This window comes from Nestor notabilis, unplaced genomic scaffold (genome assembly GCF_000696875.1).
Source record: "Nestor notabilis isolate BGI_N333 unplaced genomic scaffold, ASM69687v1 scaffold4446, whole genome shotgun sequence".
Taxonomy (NCBI): domain Eukaryota; kingdom Metazoa; phylum Chordata; class Aves; order Psittaciformes; family Psittacidae; genus Nestor; species Nestor notabilis.
The window spans coordinates 2,240-19,901 of NW_009934114.1; the positions used below are offsets into that span (position 1 = coordinate 2,240).

Below are 17,662 nucleotides of genomic sequence, written 5' to 3' on the forward strand. Positions count from 1 at the left end.
CACTGAACATTTTATGTAAGAGAGGGCAACAGGACAAAAGTTTATCTCCTAGGTTGTCAAATAAAAGCTGAAGGTGATTGGCATAATGACTAACGTTTCACTGATAAACAGTACCAAGGATTTGTAAACAATATTTTAATAAATTCATATCTTTTTTTTAAGGTCTTGTCTGAATTTTTTACAACTATGCGTGGTATTTAACAGTATTTTTAGTATTTGAGTAGTAATAAAAATTGATTCTCTTGAAAATATTTCTCCATCAGCTTCATTTTTTTCTTGCTTTGCCTCATACCATTTCACCATTATTAGCTAAATGGATTTAGCTAAGTTAATCTTACTTTTCTGGTTTTTTCTGCTACCTTTGTAAAATTCAGTAGAGAACAATTATCTTTTGCCAAGCATTTTCACCAATATTGCCATGACTTCGGCAAACTGCATGATTATAGATGTCTCAGACTGATCATATTCTGCTACAGTTTACCAAAAATTACTACGACAAAATTCTAAAATATTCTTAGCAATTACCATCAGTATTATTAGTTTTCTCACGTGGGTATAATCAATGTAATGTACTATATTGTATATAGTCAAAGAAATAAGCGTTGTATTCTATTTATGTATTCGTTTAAATAGGTATTTGTTTTGCTTCTCTTATGTGAATGAAGGTAGAGAACTGTGTGTCGCCTTCTAGTTTTAAAACAGACCAAATCGCTTGAGCCTGAACTGTTTATGCTTCAGGTTCAGTCCAGACAGACTACAGCTGAACAGTGAACAAAAAAATTCTCATGAAAAGAGCTCTTTCCCTCCCCCTTTATGTTCCCTTAGGATATCTATCAGCTCTGTGCAGCTGTCTGTGTGGGCTTCACTGCCTGTATCACAAGAACAACTTTTATTAAATTCTACTTTAGCACTTGAGCTTCCAGACCCAGCATGAAAATGAAAGCAGAGGTAGAAATATTGCTTGGTCACACATTCCGAAAGCTTAGCTGCTATTTAGTTGAAAGTAAATCTTATAAACCACTACGGCTTTCAAAGGCAAAGGTACCACCTTTAGAAAATACTTATCCCATCAAATTCTTTGCTTTGGGGCAAACCAGACTAAAACCATGAGTGGCTGCTGTTCCTCCTGTTCTGTTGTCCGACAACTTAAAAATGAGTCTTAACAAGAATTTTAGTCAGCCAGTATTTTATACTTGCCAGTTTGGTTAAACTGTTACTTTTCCTAACCAATAGAAGTACATCTAATTAGTGGGATGGCTAGCAGATGTTGCTCTGCAGAGACCATCCTGGTTCAGCCTGAATTTTAGCTCCATAGAAACAGATGTTTAGGTGAAACTCTAATTCTGAAAGTCACCACTGTGCAATGTGGAAGGTGAAAATCTCTGTACCAGGTCCTGTACATATCAGAATATCAGAAAGTATAGATGCTTTAGATGCTTTTACATAGCTCTAAGGTGTGGTTGCTAAAATATTTCATGCTGGAGAAATAAACTAATGGCCCAATCACTTCGTCAGTTGAATTTAGCAGCAGTGAAGTAGAAAATTAAAATAAGGTAAGTTTGAGCATCCTGGTGAAGCCAGGTACTATTTGGGTCAAGTTCAAATTTCAACACCTTCACTGTTAATTTTTATTTCAGGTAATTCAGACTATCACTGCAACTGACAAAGATAACCCTGCAAATGGGGCAAGATTCCATTTTTCCCTTGATGAGGGGCTTGCTTTGAATCCCAACTTTACTCTAAGGGACAATGAAGGTAAATCAAACACATAAATCTCAAAGAAATGGATCTCTGTTTTGTCTGGGATGTCTCATTGAACAGAACAGTTTCCGTGAGTTTCTTGACAGTAGAGGAAATCTGCAATCCGCCATCACTGAACTGGCTGATATCAAGGACATGGTGTATAGAACATATTGCAAACTGTGAATAATTGGATATTGCATTTTTTTTAATACATACTCCATTTTATTTTAACAATTATACTTGATACTTTCAGGAACGTATTTAAAAAGTGGATGAATGAGAAAGATGTTGGCAATTTGGTTTCTTTCATGGTTAATAGCACTGAGTGGGTACTGTTAAGGTTATTGCCAGTTATTCCTTAAAGGAGAAAATAAGAATTTAAGGGGCATAAAAAGCTGAATTAATGCTTACTTTTACAGCTGAGCAGGTCCTTCAGTGCTTCCTGGATGACAGTCTGTCACTTCATGCCCTTCCTAACAAAATGCAATCAGAAGTTCACAGCAAATAGGCCCAGAAGGAAAATGGCCTTCAGAGTCGTTTTGGACAAGTGTTTATGAACATATCTTGAATCAAAGAACCATTCAGCCTTTAAAAAAAACCCAACCCCAAATCAGCCTTACTATTTATTGAGTATTGCCTCAAGGTTTCCATTTTACAACCTGATGAAAATGAGAGTAAACTTTAAATGCTTGTCTGTAGTTTTCCTCTTGAGCTTTAGTGTATGTTTGTATTGTGTGGGTTTGTTTGTACACAAGTGTGGAAGGATGGGATGGTTGGCTTTATTTTATAGCTATATTTTTGCAGTAGTGCCATGGAATACCTTCTGAGATCTTACAGATCACTACTCATCTGTAATAACTGAGAAGCGTTAACTCTGTCATATATTGCTACATACAGTAATGTTTAAACTATTCTTTATGATATTTTTCATCTGTTTCTTAAAACCTTTCAGGGAAGTTGACTGCATAATCATCCTAAAGAATCTGTTCCAATGCTTAACTACTCACAGCAGGAAAAAAATAACCAAGTCATGCTATTTATTTGATCTAGATTCATGGTCCTCAAATTCTCATTCCAAGAGAGATCAATCCACTATCTATCTATCAATATTTAAATGCTAATAATGCTTGAAGGACTAACTCATATGTTAAAAATATTCCTTAAATAATGACTCCAGCCCTTTCCCAGATTAATATACCATTTCTACTCAGATAGTCATAGCAAAAGCCAGAGGGATTGTTCCTGAAAGGAGGGAAGTGTACTGTTGTGTATATTTGTATTTGAGTCCAAGATTCAAATAAACTCCTTGAATATTGGAATGTGATTTAATGTGGAAGACCATGGCTGTGTTCATTTACATACAAGATACTTATATCTAGATGTGTTTTTGAATAACTATTAAAATTGTGATTCATAATGAAGTAGATATTTTATGGTTTTGAACATATTTTACTTGGGACCTGTATTACATGTGTTTACTACCAGTGGAAAATGCTGTGTTATTCTTTAAGGACTGCATATCAGCACAAATTGTTTACCTAAACAGGTGTATGAGAGGGTGAGAACTTTTCATAAATCTCTAATGAGTCAGTGCCACGTCTTGGGTATAAATATGCAGCAGTAAGTACTTGCTGCTTTCTTGTTACCTCCCAAAGAGCACTGAGCAATGATATTACCACCAACAGCAGAAGGCAACGTTCGGATTATCCTAAGTTGGATTTGACAGGGGAAGTAGAGGAAAGAACTAGAAAAAGTGTTCTTTCAGCTAAAGGCCTTTTGTGTGTTATGTTTTTATTTCACCTAAGGAGATACAAAAAGTAAGTATGCACTCCCTGTGCATCTCACAAAAAACTTCTACTCAGAGAGACTTGAGAAATGCAATTTCCAGTTTGCCCATATAATTAACACAATGACAGTTTAAAATAAATCGTAACAAGGAATTTATCTTAAAAGCAAAAGCCTTGTCAGTATTTTGCTTGGCATGTGACCCTTTGATTGTATTGTTTAAACACTGCCTTTTATTGGGACCTTTTCTTTATGATACAATCTATATGTACAGTATAAGTGAAACACTTAGAAAGTGCACTAAGTATCCACATATCTGTCATTTACAACTTTAATATTTATCATCTATTCCTATTCACAAATGTAATTTCTGTTGCTTTATATTTTAGGAAATAGTTGAGAGATGATTGGCAGAGGCATTTCTTATGTCTGCGATAAGTTTGCAGTTTTGAAAACTCATGGTTTTGAGCATCAGCTGTTAAAAACAATCAGATGCTCGTAACACAAGATAGCTGCTATGTTTTCCTCTGGATGCAATAATTAAAAAAAAAAAAAAAAAGAAAAGAACAAAAGAACAACTCCCTTAAGAAAGTTTTCAATAATGTTTTGCAGAACAATAAAACCAAAATCACACTGGAAGTGGTAGTCAGTGGTAGCTGTATCTGTCACTGCAAAGCTCTATTTGTCTTGCAGTCATCTTTGGAGCCAGTCATCCTTTCCTTTTCTTTCTTCAGGACAAAGGTTTCATTTCAGAAAAATCTCAGTTCACATTTTCTTCCCTTGTTTTCATAAGCTAGAGCAAGAGAATTCTGCTCCTTGAGCCTGAATACACTATTGCATGAATGTTCCCCTACTCTGTTTTCATCAGTAGAGTTACGAGACCTACAAGCTGCAGCAGTAAATTGGATCTTTAAATATTAATGCTTACATCTATGCACCTCAATGAAAATGCAGAGGACTTGCACAAGCATAAGATTTCATAGTTTGTCCCTACCTACCTATATGGACTACATCATTATACAGTCACAGCATGTGTATGATTCAGGTCAATAATATTCTATGGCTTCCACAGAGGAAATAGATATTAAAGTGTCAGTGCAGATAGTTGGTCATATGACCAGTTAAAGTTTCATCTCTGAATGAGATGAAAGCACAAACCTGAGCTTGTGCCTTTACTCAGTAACAATCCACAATGTTAATGCTCCAGTCTTTGAATATGCACCCTCATGACAAAGAGCTTAAAACTTTCAGGGAAGTGGAGATCAAGAGACTCTCACAGGGCTATTCAAAATATGCAGTCCAGTAGAACCTGAGTTGCTTGGATCACCTTCTGGATTCTGTTGGTGTTTACAGTTTTCATTTTAAGGAACTGAAAAATGGAAAAGACAGAATGTGATACCTTTTACCCTACTGGCTGCATTCTTATGCTATAGTAGATTCTTTGTTGCTATTTGGGCTTTTGTTTACACTGCAAAGTACTATTCAGGGAGAGTAAAGGCTTCAGTGTATGAACAAGAGAACAGCCAACAAAATGTGCAGTATCTATACACATGTAAGCAAGACAGAACAAGAACTACAATAGAATTTGTTTGCTATACAAAGAAAATGCATTAAGTTGTAATCATTTCCTGCAATTTTAGAGAGCAAACCCAGGGAAGATGCCTTTTTGTTTGCTTGGGAATTGTATTATGAAGGCTTTTAAATGAAAAAAGGGCTGTTAACAATTTATTCTGTCCAGAAAAATGTTGCAATTTCTATTAAAACCTGAGCAGCTAAATACTGGTTTAATCTGGAGGTGCTTTGATGTTGCAGTTCAGATGCTACATAGCTCAGTTCATTATTGTCTGTGTTCTCACTTTGTTTTTTAGGATTTTATCACAGATAATTTTTTAATGCTTTTTTCACTTGTGTGTAATATCTCACATTTAGACTTTTTTGCCTAACTGGAATTATCTGCCTGGGCAATGTAAGACTAAACTACCTTGTCCTGGGTTCAGCTACAGCAGTCATTTTTCTCCGTCTTAGTAGCTCGTGCAGTGCTGTGTTTTTGACTTTCAGCCTGGGAACAACGCTGATGACACCAATGTTTTTAGTTGTTGCTAAGTAATGTTTACTCTGACCAAGGACTTTCTCAGTCTCATGCACTGCCAGGGAAGAGGGGAAGCCAGGAGGAAGCAGTGACAGGACACCTGACCCAAACTGGCCAAAGGGGTATTCCATACCACAGCACGTCATGCCCAGTATATAAACTGGGGGGAGTTACCTGGAAGGCCCAGATCGCTGCTTGGGTCAGGCTGGGTATCGGTCGGCGGGTGGTGAGCGGTTGTGTCCTTTTCCCTTGTTATTCCTCTTATCATTATTATTGGTAGCAGCAGTGGTTTATATTATATCTTAGTTACTGGAGTGCTGTTATCCCAGCCGATGGGAGTTACATTCCTCTGATTCTCCTCCCCATCCCTTCGGGAGCAGGGGGAGGAAGAAGACGGGGGAGTGAGCGAGGGGCTGCATGGTTCCGAGTTACCAGCTGAGCTTAAACCACGACACACCTTCTGCTGGGGAATCAGAGGAAAGATGAAAGAACTTCTTCACAGCAGAACTGGGCTGGGTTTGAGTACTTAATATTTTAATTGTTCTTTTTTTTTTTTTTTTTAAATACTGATGCATATTATTTTTCCAGATACTTAAGGAACTGCTGATACATTTGTCAAAATTCATTAGTTTGATGGAAAACGCGTTAAGTATACTTCATTGTTATGATATTCCCAACCATTAATGCATAGACACACATATTTGCATTGTCTGTCTGTCTTGGTTTTAAAAATTAATTCTCTCTTCCTGCCTGTTTTTTTACCTGTTAGAGACTTTCAGAAGCTGCATGACACTTTTCAGGGAGCTGGCAAAAGACTGAACCCTCAAAGAACAATTCACTTAAGTGCAAAAGAACATTTATGAATTTTATGCACTGTAAAGCACTGTTTTGCCAGTGGAATTTTTTATCAGAAGTTATACAGTGTACCACAGATGCTTCAATGGCTATTGTAAATATCCTGGATGATAAGGGTTTGTGCAGGAGCTGTGCACATTCACCCAACACTGCCAGTAAGATTTGTACATTCTAGTAATTCAGTAAATTGAGACCGATGACTTCTGAAAGTAGACAAAGTTTACCTTACCTTCAAGGAAGAACAGCTCCCTAGAGAATTCTTAGCATTTGTTCTCCTTTCCTTTTATTTCTTCAGGAAAAAGATTTCATTTCACAAAAATACTTGCAGTTTTGTTTTTCCCATCTGCTCACTTTTCTCAAAGTGGCTTTTTGAAAATTGCCCAGTGATGGAGAATATTCTGGAGTTGTAACAAAAGTAGGCCATTTTTCTCATGCTATCCGTTTGGAGATTCCTTTTTCTTAATATTATGCCACAAGATACTTTAATACCCACAGAAGTAGAGATCTAGTTTTCTATGAAATCTAGAGCACAAGGAGTTCAGTGGCATCTGCATAAAATGAAATTTGTGATGTGTTCATCCACCCATGTCTGTGATGCAAATTAACATTTTTCCTGTGTCACAGATCAAAAATGAGTAAAAAATAGATCAGTTTTATGTGGCATTGTGGTTATTTAGGAGGAGGGCAACCTCCAGAGAGTAATTCATTCCATCCCAGCATGAATTCCCCTGCAGAAGTTTCTGTTTATCTCCTCCTTTATATGTGCAAAAGTCTTACCTCCAACCATATTGCACAAAATGTCTGTAGCAGCTCAGTGAACTGACTTTAGGGCTTAAGAGATGCAAATAAGCATGCCAGATACCAGACCATGTCTTAGTTGATCTAGAGTGTCTGAAGTGGCATTGAAAAGGTCAGGCTGAAATCCCTGCTTTGCAAAATAAAATGAACAGGAAACGGCTACATAATTCCTGCCTTCATTTGCATCAATGTGGCATGCTTGCTCTGGTTATGTAGTATTGCAAGTTCCTACTGCCCTTCCATGAAATATCCTCCTGTAAAGAAAGATTGTAACTTGAGAGAAATGGTTTCTGAGAAAGTGGAAAGTTAGCATTATGCATGGGGACTGTAAATACAGTCCATAGCAGTGCTGTTACTATACATGGGTTGAATGCCTAAGCAGGCATTATCACTAAATCAACATATGAAACAAAAATGGGAATTTGTGTACAAAGGACAGAAAATGAGGAGTAGCTGCCATAGGAGGAGACATTTTTCTTCCTCAGGCCTCTGAACATCTTTGATCATTTTTTGATTTTAAAAATTTGGGTCTAAGATTGATCAGATAGGTGGGTTAGTGTGTAGTGTGTAGGTTCTTCATGCACTTCTTTCAGTGATGCTTCCTGATGGTGTTTCACGAACAACTCCTAAGCTGATAACTATATTTTAGGCCCAAGAAGTCTTCTATGTTGTTTTTGATTTTTGCTACCCAGTGAACTAAAAATTTACAATAGCTTTTTACCCATTGGCAATAGCTTTGAAACCAGCACAAAAGAAAAAATATTTACAAGTGTTAGCAGTAAAGAAATGAAACTGAAATGCCTATCAATCAGTATAGTCCCACATAAACAAATTAACTGCTCTAGCTTTAGAAATGTAAGAAAAGCAAATCATTCCAATATATTTTGACTTCTCAGAAAATTTATAGAAGTTGAACTGCTGATATAGGCAGAGCTGAAAATTAAAACATGCCTTAAACTATAAACAGGTTTTGCTTTATTTTTTTTTTATTTCCCTTTCTTTTGTGTCTGCCTGTAATGTATAATGTGTCAAAGGAATTCTCAAATTGTGAATAATAAATGAGTATCCTCCAAAGTGCTCCAGTAGCCGCCTTCCGTGGTGTTGTTGTATTTCAGCTTCCTTGGTTTTCCTATGCCCTCCCTTCTTTTCTTAGCTCCAGAGCTCAATGTAAAAAGGCAGAGATGATGGAGAGAGGAATGTGAGAACAGCCTTGTATACAGTGTGCAGTCTAGCTTAATAAGCTACCACTCTTCAGAGTGTGAAGAGCTGCTGTATTAGAGCCATGCAGAATTTCCCATGTGTAACCTCAAACCCACGTGAGATTAATCTTAAATTCTAATTGCCACCTTCTCAAAGCACAGCCCAAATACAAGAAAGTTTAGATCATGAAATAGGGCAATGTGCACCACAGGGAATAAGACAAATCAGTCCCTATGCTGGAGTTGTAAATTTCCCTTTGCAGTCAGCCCTTTCATCTCCAGAGATTCATTGTTCTTATCGTACTTCTCAGGGGGTTAAGTTCACAGTTTAAATCTGTTGTGATAAAAAGGTCTTTCCTTCCAGGCCTAGAGGAATCAGATCTGTAGTCCTCATCATCCTAGTGCTATTGCTGCTATCCTATACACTTGTTTTCCCTGTCTACCTGCTGTATCCGTTTTCAGGTAGCTAAGGAATTTCTCAATCCATGACCTCTCTCCTCCCTTTCAAACTAGCTTTGTTTTCCCCTTCAGTAAATGCATTCAATATCATCAGTGTCTGCCTTCATACTTGGCTGCCTGTAGCTTTTACAATTTGTGGAGGTTTTTTGTTTCATGGTAAGATCAGTTGCCATCTCTTTAGCTCCTCTCTCAATGGGTCTTCCAATAGTTTTGATAAGGAATGTAAACAGTTAAAACGTGAACATCAGAATAGCTGTCAGGATGCAGCTGGTACTTAGTTTAACTAAGCTTTTAGTATCTATTAATTTTGTTAGCATATCTTTAAATACAATTGTCCTCAATAGAGCTCTGACTGCAACATCAGAGACATTATTTCTGTATTATGCCAGCTTTGGTCATTTTCCACTACCCTTGATTCTCATGGACCTTCAGAAAATCAGTTCTTACATGCAGTTTCCTTCACTGTAAAAACATTAGACATCTCATTTGTAAAATATTCTAAAAGATTTAATGACAAAGAATAGTACATGAGATCGAGTTACTTTCCAGTGTTTTGTTTATATGTACACACAGGCATGCACTAAGAGTTGCTATATGTAAGTCTATAATAGTGAGAGTAATAGTTACAGTTAACACCTCTGATGATATTGCAAACAGAAAATTTCCATGCTGGTGCCCAAACAATTATAATCCTTTCTTTTTTTTTTTTTTAATTTGTGAAATTAAATTGAAGAAAAAGCTTAAAATTTTTTCTTTGAGAATGCATATAATTGTGTATGTTGTCACAGAATATCCTGGGTATATGTCATGTAACATCTGTTTCTACAGAAATCTAGTTATTACTCAAGAGAATACAAACATTGTAAGCCCACCATGGCAATTTTTTTAAATTAAAAATCTTATTCTGGTTTCTTCTTTGCCTAAAATTGTGCCTTATTCTAATATTTAATTCTATGATGTTAATGACACCAGAAAAACAGTTTAATGTTGATAGAACAAATACAGCATTGTCTTTTTTGTCATTTTGGTCTTGTCATTTTAGTCTTCACCCAGTTTTTATGTATTTTCCTCACTATTTTCCCCCATCTGTCCACAGTTACCCTTATAGCATACGTGCTCACATCTCTCATGCTTTTCCTTTTACACCTTTGCCGAAAATCTCTGTGCTTAAATCCTTTCATTACTGCTAAGTTCCTGCTCAGGAATCCTCAGGTTTTGTTCATTTTATTCGGTCTCTCATGCTTTTCAGCCTGCTTTTTTCATTGCTGCTTCTGTAGCTGTATAGTGATCCTGGATCATTCACTCTTTTAGATTTATGCCAGAGGATGGAAGGAGGAGGTTATGCTTTCCTGCTCAGATTTGAATACTGGGCCTGCTTTGGCTATAGGCCCAGAAAGATTGGCATGGAAAAAAATTTGTAGGATTTTCTTATATGGACTAGGTAGCGGAATTGACGTGTTTAGGGTTTGTAGACACCATAACAGAAATAGAGTATTAGGCAAAAATGGAAGACTGTTCTTATTATTGGTAGTAGCACTTGCTGTCACCTTTTGGATTTAACAATGAGATCTGAGAATTTTTTCTTTTGGGATGAGAGACATGACAGTTGTTAATATTAATGCTTAGCTCATGGATATAGTATCACTACAGAATTTGCATTTCAAGTTGAGTCCTCAAAAATATCCTTAGTTTTTTTAATGTATTATTTCTGTATAACTTTGTTCTGTGATGTCACCTTCTCATTTATTGTAACTTGAAATATAATTCTCCTCTGAACTGTCACTTCCTTTGAAATTGCTTTCTCTTTCTGTTGATAAGTACATGTGCTAGGGAGTGCATATGGGAGTACTGTACTTCTCTAATGACTTTAGTGGGATTTCTAGTTGACCACTCAGATTTTATTGTGGCAGTCTTAGTGCTGAGAGAAAAAAGAACAAAGAACAACCCACAGGGGAGTTCAGGTTTCATTATTACTTTTCTTTTTTTCTCTTCTGAATTTATGAAATAATGTGAAAATTGTATTGCAGCCCGGCAGAGGCATGTTATCATGTCACAGAAGGAAGTTACATGCTGCAGAGCATGTAGCAGGAGGCTGTTTACAATCTGCAGGCTGTTCAAATACAATGTTGAAGGACCATGTAAAGTGGGAGGGGACAAACCTGGTGCACTTTGTCCATACTGCCTGCTGGGAAGGGTGCCTGGAGTGTGCTGCTAGCTCTGACTGTGGTTGGGTGTTAGGTGACAGAGTCCTAGTTGGCCCAGACGAATACAATGCCAGTAGGAATGCTAAAATTTAGCAGTGGGAACAGTTGGTGTTCCACAGATCACATTCGCTCCCCAGCCTTGTTTTGTTTGACAACCGGCAACTGGAGGAGGTAAAAAGAGAAATGGCTGGAGAGGAGCTCTGCTAATAATCTGTAATAAGTTGCATTTCAAGGAAGGGAAGCAATTATAAAATGGATTCAGAACAACTAGAAAGTGAGTGGAGTTTTTCATATGGAGGAAGTGGTGTTATGAAGTTTTTTTCTGAATGTAGAAAGGCAGAAGCAGCAGTCATCACCTTGTCTATACTGTCAATATTAACTTCTTCTTATGCAAAATATGTATTCATTTGAAATTCCCTACTAATCACAGATATGTGAGGTTATTTCTGCTCTTGGGCTGTATCTAGAGCTCAATCTGCCACTGTCTCGGCAGCTGACAGGCAGCCCAGCTGAAGGTCATTTTGTATTCTATGGTGGTTTCCCTCTTTGAAACACTGAAGATTTTATCTGTGTCCTCCAGCAATATTAGGGAAGTTGGGACTGACAGTGTAGCATAAAAAAAAAAACGAGTGGCAAATGAGCAAGATACTGTTTTAAAAATGCTGGCAAAAAGTTTTTATGTAACACTATGCAGCAGAAAGATAAAATAGCTGCTTACTTTACCCTCTGATTGTACCAAGATATTCGTTGAAAAATTAAGACATGCAGGCAATTTACCTCTTTGTTGTCTGTGTTCTGTAAAATATTTGCTTGGTTTAGGAGTATTTTAAAATAGATCAATGAGATTATTCGTGTACTGCATTTAATTAAAAGTAGAAGACATACGTGTATTAAAGAACAAGCTTGTCCAAATTTGTAAAACAAGACTGAGGACTTTTCCGTATATCTTAGAATTAGACTGGCAGAACCTAGTAAGACCTCCATGGGTGGGCATAGTCTGTAATTATGACCTTAAGGCCACTGCTCAGTCTGCTTTAGGGGAGAGTTTTCTACATACAATAAATGCAGTCTGAATTTCAGTGACATAAAGCTTGATTTCTTCAGTTGACTCAATTATGACACAGAACACTTTGCTCCTTAGTCTAGTTGCAGAATAATGTGAAAATAATTTCTTGACAATAAGATAATGAAAAAAATCAGCATTAATGAGAATACCTTGGTATGTTTTCATAAGGTTTCATAAGCCCAGATTAAGCAGTATGGAGAAGTTTAACAGCGTTTTAATGAGAATAAAAGAAATATTTCTGTATGTCATATTCTATAGGCATATAGGAAGCATGTCCACAATTCTATATCAGAAGAGAATACTGATTTACTGTATATCTTTTAATCACCTCTGTGTTGGGGTTCTTCTGTAGGTTATTGAACACGCTATTTTTTGTGTGTGTGTGTGTGTGTATTAAGTAGCATTGTAAGGAAAAGAATATGTTTTGTCATAGGTATTTCATAACATCTACGGAAGTATCATTTCCAAGGTGATGATCTTGCTCTGAGTCAGATTTTTTCAGACAAAAAAATTATCTGTTCATCTCATTCATGTTTCTGTAAGGGTCTGTAAATTAAATGAAAACAAATGGCATTAGAAGTGGCTGGTGTTATACCTCTAAAGAAGAAGTTGGCATGAATCTTGGGTTTCAGTCATCAAAAGTATACCTTGACATGAACAAGTAGAAGAGGGCTTCAAGGCCTATTGTAAATGAACGAATGAATGATTGAATGAATGTATGTCATACTTTGCTCTTACTGCAAGAGAGGAACAAAACTTAATGAGTTTATAACAGGCTGGCCATGCTGGAGGTTTCCAAGCAGTTAAATAGGGGCAGTGGAGAAGACAAGCTAATGAACTTCAATGCAGTGGAACCTGATGCTCAGTTCTTGGCTCAGCAGCAAGGGAACCCCTTCCCACTTCATAGGTATTTCTTATGTGAAACCCATTGCCAAATATATTATGTAATGGCATCATTGTGATGTGAGGCTATACTACTGGATTTTCTCAGTACCACTGTCAGGTGGTATGCAAAAACAAAATTTTGAGAGGAATGAGTTAAAATGAATGTTTTAAAATTTGGCACAGAGCTTGTTAGAAGATGTAGCATGAAGAGTAGTCACCTGGTAAAGAGTTTGTATGCAGTTTAACCAAAAACTTACCTCCTCCATTCAAATATGCATCTGGAAAGTAATCAGTCCTTTGGGATAAAATATGCCACAGTAGCTACATTGTCATGTTAGATTTTCCCAAAGTCCTACAGACTTCTTTTTTCCATGTATTATGATAAATCCATTTAACGCTGCAGCTACAGTGAGAAGAAATTTTCTGGTTTGACTATAATATGAAGAGAAATCCAGCAGACATATTTTTGCACTTGTCAGCCCAGTGTTTTTTGTTAAAAACCTCCAAACCCACAAACCTGCAATCTGGAAATTGTGTGACTGTTAATCATGGGCAAGCAGTATGAAAGGAGAGCTCTTTTCCTCCAATCACAACTCCCTGATTTCTCACTTTCTCCACTTTAGTTTATCTGTGGGTAGTTTATCTCTTATTCAGGGGCCAGTAGTTTTAAAGTGGTAGCAACAAACTGAAATTAAATTTTGCACATATGAAAATAAGATACAACTATACATTATCGTACCATTTCTTTCCCTGCACTCTCTTTATGCCCCTTAATTTCTTGGACTTAAAGGGATATGGGTGGCAGCTTATTATACTCATTTGTGCCTCTATATGCTTTTGTGTGTATTAAGCATTAGTATTCTCATTGACTGTACATACATGCCAGATGACCTGTAAGTAACATAATGGTGAGAAAATCTTACAAAATTCCCTCTGTTTACTTACCTTTTACCTCTACCAGTTTAGAACATACAATATTCACTCTTTTCCCCTTCCTTTCCCTTCCCTTCCTCCATCTCTCTTCCCTTCCTTTCTGCCTTATGACCTCTCCACAGCATGAGTCTTTGGCCACTGTCCTTTCAGGTGTTTTCTGAAAGCTCACTTGATCTATAAAACCTGTCACAAACAGTAAAACATGAAAGTCTTATTCTAACTTTTGTTGAAGACAGTCCAACATTCTTCTGAGAATCAAGAAGATTTTATGTTGTGGATGAATTCCACAACAGATATCCTCAGAATTCCAGGTATTCACATTTACAAGGGCCATATACTACCAACAGCATAACATGGGATTAAAACACTTGCAAACTGGGCCCAAAATATTTGTCAATGTTCATTTAGACTCTAAGAAAAGTACATGAGCCTAAATAATCTTACTTATGTAGTATTAATTACTTCCCCTGCTTCCTCTTTTACTCCATTGGCCACAAATGCTTCCTGACAAATTTTAATTCTAGATTGTGCATTTTCACAGATTAGGACTGTCTAGTTGTAAAATGCCCCATGCTTCTACTCAATGGAAAACAATAACTTTTTGGTTTTGCTTCACTAAAATGATATTCTGGTTTTGATATTGTAGATAATACAGCCAGTATCCTGACAAGACGAAGGAGATACAGTCGAACCACTCAAGATACCTATTACCTCCCGGTTTTGATTTCTGATGGTGGAGTGCCCCCTCTCAGCAGCAGCAGTACTCTCACGATTAGGGTTTGTGCCTGTGAGAGAGATGGACGAGTGAGAACTTGCCATGCTGAAGCTTTCCTCTCCTCAGCTGGCTTGAGCACAGGAGCTTTAATCGCAATCCTGCTCTGTGTTGTCATTCTTCTTGGTAAGCCATTTTACAATATTGAGTAAAGCTTTCACTGTCTTTCTGTATGTGACAGGGCAGAAATTTTTAATATGGTATGTTTCTGAACCAGAGGCTGCCTAGTAGTAGGAGGTAATTAGAAACACATAGCTGTGATTTGAGGGGAAAGGTTTAGCTAAAATTAATAGGGAAAAATGCCTTTAAAGTACGTTTATGAATATCTGGAATCCACCAGAAATTATTTTTCAGAGGTTATCAAGTAATTAGCACTGCAGATCTTTTTTCTGTAATTTGGAAAGATTTCAAAAAGCCAGTGACTCTCATTCCATGTCTAGAGCAGTGTGAAAAATGATAGAAGAGAAATGAGGAAAGCTTTTTGAAATGCGTTACACTGTAAGAAGCACCATTAGCACTGTACAAAAGCCATTTCTTAATTACCTTTGTAGGATAAGCTGATAGAAATGCACAACATAATCCACAGGGGCAAGGGACATATGAGACTATAAGATGACTTCATTAGATAAATGCCATTCAAGTGCATTTTCTCTTGACTTTTTTTTTCCCTTCCCCCAGGCCAATTTGAATGTTACCCATTAGTTAGTGTTCTTTTGTTATTGTTGTTTGGTTTGGTTTTTTTGAGAGAGGCACATCTTGCTGGGGACATGTGTCTGTACTACTCATGTGCCTTTTCACATTCTTATAGAGACAGCGAGAAATAATGGGAATTAGAGTGTGACCCACATAGGAGATTTTGAGGATTTTTTTCCAAAGGCTCTACATTTTCTGAAGACTACTTTCCTCACAGCTTACTTCAGAACTTCCTTGTCAGAAGGCTGTTTTAAAATGTATTGTAATTAATTTAGTTTATAATCTTATATTTTGTCATATAAGATTGAATATTCATAAGAGAAAAAATAAGCCTTTTACATTTTAAATGGATATATGTGCTAAATATTGGTTGTAATGAAGCACTGGAAGTCCTTAACAATGCTTCTGAAAAATGTCAGCCCTGGTTACTCATTCAACTGAAAGCATGTTATCCCCTTTTATGAAATCTCTAATAATCCAACCTGTGGATTTCATTATTGGCTCAAGAAACCACAGCAATCCCTACCAAAATAATATGAAGAGTGCTCTTTACTGGCCCTTTGGAAGACCAGGCTGTATTGGAAGTTTGTAGTTTCAGTACAGCATTATTAATTTTCCCTTTAATTGTGTGGTCTCAGCCTGTTGCACTTTGGCATATTGCTATGTCAGAACACAGCTGTATGGATTTCATGGGTGCTTTCCAGGCATACAGTAATCTATCTTCAGGCCACATGTTACACAGCAAAGCCGTTGCTCTCTTAGGTATACAACAATGCTCTTTTCCACATCGGGCAGGCTTGGTGACCTTTTGCTGCAGACACGTGCCTGGTGTAATGATCTCAAATATCCATATTAGCATGAAAATATTACACCTCTGTATTTATGACTTAGTATCTGATATTTCTTTAGTATATATCTGCTTATTTCAGATGTAATTTTTAAACCTACTCTAATATCTGCAGTTTTCTCTTTAGCAATTGTGGTCCTTTTCATCACTCTAAGACGCAGCAAGAAGGAGCCACTGATCATTTCAGAAGAAGACGTCCGGGAAAATGTTGTGACGTATGATGATGAAGGCGGTGGAGAAGAAGACACAGAAGCATTTGACATCACAGCACTGAGGAATCCATCAGCTGCTGAGGAGCTGAAGTACCGGAGAGATGTTCGTCCTGAAGTGAAGCCTGTGCTCAGGCATCATGCCTCCTCAAGCCTTGACAGTATAGATGTTCAAGAGTTCATTAAACAAAGACTGGCAGAGGCTGATCTGGACCCCAGCGTTCCCCCGTATGACTCCCTACAGACATATGCTTATGAGGGTCATAGATCAGAAGCTGGATCTATCAGCTCCCTGGATTCAGCCACAACACACTCTGACCAGGATTATAATTACCTTGGAGACTGGGGACCTGAGTTTAAGAAGCTAGCTGAACTCTATGGGGAAATAGAATCAGAAAGAACAACTTAGTTGTAACTCCCAGAACCAAGAAGTTCCTAAACAACTGGAGATAAAATGACAGCAGCGGTAACAAAAAATGAATACAGTACTTGGAACTGAGCAAGTTGTATGCAGTTACTGTAGAACAAGTGCCCTTTTCATATTTGAAACTGGGTTCTCCAATTGAAAGAAAGTCAAATTTTGAAAAATACAGAAAAAAGAAGCTATTTGTCCCTTGTGTATATTTTTTAATTGCTCAATAAAGTCTGTGGTACTGTATCTGTAACAATACCTAAAGTAAAGCCAAGCAATGACATTTTTATTACAATATGCTTAACATCTCCAAGCTACAGTAAGTTTATGGTCATGCCAGTTTAGGAAGATAGCTGACGGAGGAGCAAATCTCTTGCAGGTGGTTGTGATGTTGCATTTCTAGCTGTGCTCTAGCCTTCTGATCCCAATGTGAGGTAGCCAATGGGGTTTACTATCAGTGTGAGAAGTGCTAAATCTGTTTCCTTTACAGAAGGGATAAACCACACCTGTCCTCTTAAATGGTCCTTTGATGATTTAATCTTACTGAATTGGCAAGTTTCATTGAGATGATACCTTTTCATTATGTCCTTCATAATCTTTTCAACCACAACCAGCTAACAGTGGGAGGACATCATTAGCTGGTAGCTGTAACGTGGCTTTAGTCCATAACCCCAGACCTGCTCTGTTCCTGTGTGCTAGAGGAACTGTTGTTT

At 37.2% G+C, this 17,662-nt stretch overlaps 1 protein-coding gene across 1 annotated transcript; it reads left to right on the forward strand.

The window, feature by feature from the left end:
- Positions 1-1,637: 1,637 nt before the first annotated feature.
- LOC104407786 (cadherin-18-like) lies at positions 1,638-16,946 on the forward strand (the record flags this gene model as incomplete). The annotated part of the gene is made up of 3 exons (XM_010017161.1): positions 1,638-1,755; positions 14,663-14,914; positions 16,456-16,946. Coding segments are annotated over 3 exons (861 nt in total), but the record flags the coding sequence as incomplete, so codon positions are not given.
- Positions 16,947-17,662: the final 716 nt, after the last annotated feature.